At 43.3% G+C, this 4,455-nt stretch overlaps 1 protein-coding gene across 1 annotated transcript; it reads left to right on the top strand.

Annotated features, from left to right (window-relative positions):
* The first annotated feature begins 2,415 nt into the window (after positions 1-2,415).
* Positions 2,416-4,095, top strand: LOC130367177 (olfactory receptor 11L1-like). Its single transcript, XM_056569580.1, has 2 exons — positions 2,416-2,440; positions 3,046-4,095. The coding sequence occupies exons 1-2, from the start codon at positions 2,416-2,418 to the stop codon at positions 3,942-3,944; spliced, it is 924 nt and encodes a 307-aa protein (XP_056425555.1). The 3' UTR covers positions 3,945-4,095.
* Positions 4,096-4,455: the final 360 nt, after the last annotated feature.

Below are 4,455 nucleotides of genomic sequence, written 5' to 3'. Positions count from 1 at the left end.
TATGATCCTCCAAGATGGATGAGAAGATCAGTATATCATCAAGATATACCACAACACATGTGTCAAGCAAATCACGGAAAATGTCATTAACAAATTCTTGAAAGACAGCTGGAGCGTTACAAATGGCGCCAAATGGCATCACGAGATATTCAAAGTGTCCATCTCGGGTGTTTAAAGGCTGTTATCCATTCGTCTCCTTCACGAATCTGAATGAGATTGTATGCTCCTTGAAGATGATCAAAAAGTTCAGAAATTAAAGGCAAATGATAGCAATTTTTTATCATAATTTTGCTAAGTCTCTGGTAGTCAATACAAGGACGAAGAGAAACATCCTTCTTCCCGATAAAAGAAGAAACCAGCTCCGGCTGGATTAAACCCTGTAGGAGGTTCTCTTAGCTATATTTAGCCATGGCTTGCATCTCTGGAACAGACAAAGGATAAATTCTTCCCCAGGGAGGCGAAGTCCCTGACTGTAAGTCAATAGGACAGTCATAGGGACGATGTGATGGAAGAATTTCAGCCTGCTTTTCACTGAATACATCAGAGTAGTATTGATAAGGAAGAGGCAATCTCGGCATAGAAGAAGGCATATTGAAAGACTTAAGCAGGGTAGGCTCAAGACCGGGAAGAAGCTCCAAAGTATAATGTGGAAGCACGTAGAACTCAATTTTTTCCTTATGTAACACACCCACTTGCATACTGAGAGGTTCAGTGCGGAAAAGCACAGTACTGTTCAGGTTTTCTCCATGGTACATAGGCTTAGCAAGTCCAGTCACTGGAAGACAATGCTTATGGACCAGAGAGGCATCAATGAAATCTCCAGGGGAACCTGAGTCCAAAAATGCAGAAACTAAGAAAGATGTCTTGGCTGGAGTATACATTTGATCCAGCATGGTCAAACGAGGAGAGGTAGTATTTACAACTAGGGAGGCCTCTCCCACGAATCCTAGGTGCGAGCGTTTCCCGGATGCTGAGGACATATAGAACAGTCTTTGAGAAAATGCTCTGGACTTGCACAATATAGGCACAAATTCTCATTGTGTTGACGGGATCTTTCCTTCAGAGTTAGGCGAGTCCGATCTACCTGCATTGCCTCTTCGGCAGGAGACATAGGAGAGGGTAGAGGTGGACGCTGGAACACGGGTGCAAGACGAGGAAATCGCCGAATGCAGACAGGTTCTCTTTCCAGACGAAGTTCTTCCTGCCTCTCGGCAAAACGCACATCAATTTGAGTGGCCAAATGGATGAGCTCACTCAGGGTAGATGGAGGATCTCGTGCTGCAAGAGCATCCTTGATTCTACTAGACAGTCCTTTTATGAAAGTGGCTCACAAGGCCTCGCCGTTTCAAGCCAGTTCAGAGTGCGGAATGAAACCACGTAGTCGCCTACTGAGCAGTTTCTTGACTGAGATTCAGAAGTGCCATCTCGGCACTGAAGGTTACAAGACACCGGATCATTATGATCACAGAGAGGAGTAGCCCAGGCCAGGGCTTTACCGTACAGTAGACTGACCACAAACGCCACTTTAGCTCATTCCGTCAGAAACTGATCAGCCATGAGCTCCAAATGCATGGAGCATTGAGTCATGAAGCTTCTACACAACTTAGGCTCTCCTTCATACTTCGAAGGCAAGGGTAAATGAAGCTTGGATCCGGAAAGGAACTGCAGGCACAGGAGGAGACACATGAGCAGGTTGCGGCTGCTGTTGCTGTTGCTGCTGGGTGGATAGAAGCTGTTGCATCATGGCAGATAGTTAGTTGAGTTGTTGCTTCTGATGGGCTAACTGCTGCGACTGTTGAGCCACAATGGTGGAGAGATACGTTACATCGGGCAGAGGCACCTTAGCGGGATCCATGGCCGGTTTTTACTGTTAGCGGCAAGGAGGTAGTAGATCCGCTGAGCCTGTGTGAATGATGGCTTGGGTCGTGTCAGGGAATGGAGTCTAAGGTGTCGCTGGTTTTCACCAGAGCCCACCGCAAAGCGGTATGGACTTGCTGCGGCAGGTTGCACCCAGGTCGCTACCCTTCACACGACTCATCCACACAGGCTGCTGAGGAGAAAACTTGGCACAGGAGGAATATGGCAACTCATAGTCAGGTAGGAGAAGGTCAGGGCTGGTAGCACAGTAGCGAGAACAGGGACATGTCAAGAGATCAGTAGACAGGCGGCACAGGAGCAAGGTCAGGTCACTGATCAGGTAGGTCAGGAAAATGGAAAGGCGAGACACAATAAACACGTTAACTAAGGCACTGGGCACACAAAGATCCGGCAAGAGGTAGAGGGAGGAGCACATTCTCATAGAGAAGGGACACATGCAAACACTAATTAAGGGCGCACTGGCCCTTAAAATCTCAGAACTCTGGCGCACACGCGCGCCCTAGGAGGCGGGGACGAGCATGCCGGCGGTGTGAGAACATGGAGGAAACAGAAGAAGGAGGAGGTGAGTGACGGCCCGAGATTCTCATGCGGGCGCGTCCTGCAATGCGAATCCAGGGCCCACCGGACAGAGGAAGAAAGCACTCATGGCCCGTGTGACAGGCCGGAGTGCACGCCGTAACTGATGCTAGAACTGATAGTTCACAACCATTCAGCATCTCAATTTTGACACCGGATTGTTGGACATGCCAGAGGGCAGCTTGCTGCGTTGCCCTGTCCGCTGTCCGGAAACAATGGATGCTGGATGCCATACAACTGATTACAACTTGTCATCAGTTCTAGATCAGTTCACCTGATGGGAGACAAATGTGAACCCAGCCTTAGTGATTGTGATCTGAACTGCAGCCTGTAGAGTGTTTTGATAAGATTTTGAAAGAACCTAATAAAATAGTTTTGTTACAAATTGTGTCCTTTACTTCGGTGAAGGTGAACAAATCAACACTTTATCTCAAGTTTAGATTATTCCATTTCTTGCATTGTGTGATATTGTAAGAATCACTGTTAATTGTTTGTAGCTAAAGAAGGACAATTCTTATTACTGTTTTTCTATTTATTTGTTATTTATACAGAACAACAATTTGACTGTGGACACTGTGTTTTTCCTCTTAGGATTTCAAAGTAGTCGAACTTCAACTGTTGCCCTGTTCTGTCTTCTCCTTTTGGTTTACTGTGTGACAATATGTGGGAATCTCCTGATCATCACCCTGGTGTCCACCAGCAAGAACCTCCACACCCCAATGTACTTTTTCCTTACACAACTTTCTATCTGTGACCTCTTGTTGACCACAGATATTGCCCCCAATATGTTCCATGTTTTACTGAATAATGGGGCGACCATTGCATTTATATGTTGTATGATCCAATTTTATTTTTTTGCTGCCTCAGAAGTATCTGAATGTTTTCTTCTCACAGTGATGTCTTATGACAGATATGTGGCCATCTGTTATCCCCTCCGTTACTCCTCTATCATGACAAGTGCCCATTGTATGATATTGGCCGCTATATGTTGGGTCTTAGGTTTTTCCATTGCATTGCTTTACACCATAACAGTATCGGTGATGACATTTTGTGGGCCAAATATCATTGACCATGTTTTCTGTGATCTTGTCCCATTAATAGAACTCGCCTGCTCCAGTACTTACACTATTGAGATAGAGGTCTATATAATATGTTTCTTAGCATTGTTCATCCCCATTATAATTATTATCATATCTTATATCAATATTTTGGTCACCATCTTACGGTTCCAATCCAATATGAGTAGACAGAAAGCCTTCTCCACCTGTAGCTCCCACCTCACTGTGGTCTCTATATTCTACATTACTCTACTGTGTGTTTATCTTTTCTCAAAAGAAGGACCAACGGCAAACTTTAATAAAATCCTCTCCCTGCTATATACTGTATTTACTCCACTGATCAACCCCATTATATACAGTCTGAGGAATAAAGACATTAAAAAATCTCTCCAGGAAATAATAAATAAATGTGTAATATGGTATAATAAATAAGGTGCATAAAAGGCCCCTCTATAGTCACAGCCTTGTTGTCTATGAAGACTGAACCTTTTATTTCTCTCGGCCTCTGAGAACACATCGAATTTTCATTTTTTGCGTTTAAATATTTTTTCTTTCACATTTTTAATAGCCAGTACTCTTTAAAATTTCCCCCTACAGGGCAGGAATTTTAATTTGTAATGACATCACTTATTTTACTATAAAATTTATGGCAAGACTAAAGAAAACAATTTTGTGGGGCAAAAAAAAATTAATTTTGCAACTTTATATTGCTAGGAGGGGTTTCTATGCATTGCAATTTATGATAAACATGCCATTTTGCCTTTATTCAGTAGGTCAATAAAAATACAATGATGACCAATTTGTATAGGTTTTGATTTATTTTACTACTTGAAAAAAATTATAGCTTTTCTAAGTTAATGGCCCTTATTTACTAAGAGTGTTGTGTAGGTTTCTTTGTGGGTTTTAATTCCCTACAAATTATTTTCCACGGCATTTACTAAGG

The sequence above is a fragment of the Hyla sarda genome, chromosome 4 (genome assembly GCF_029499605.1).
Source record: "Hyla sarda isolate aHylSar1 chromosome 4, aHylSar1.hap1, whole genome shotgun sequence".
Taxonomy (NCBI): Eukaryota; Metazoa; Chordata; class Amphibia; order Anura; family Hylidae; genus Hyla; species Hyla sarda.
The sequence above is the reverse complement of the archived record's forward strand: the minus strand, read 5'-3'. Positions and strand labels throughout refer to the sequence as shown.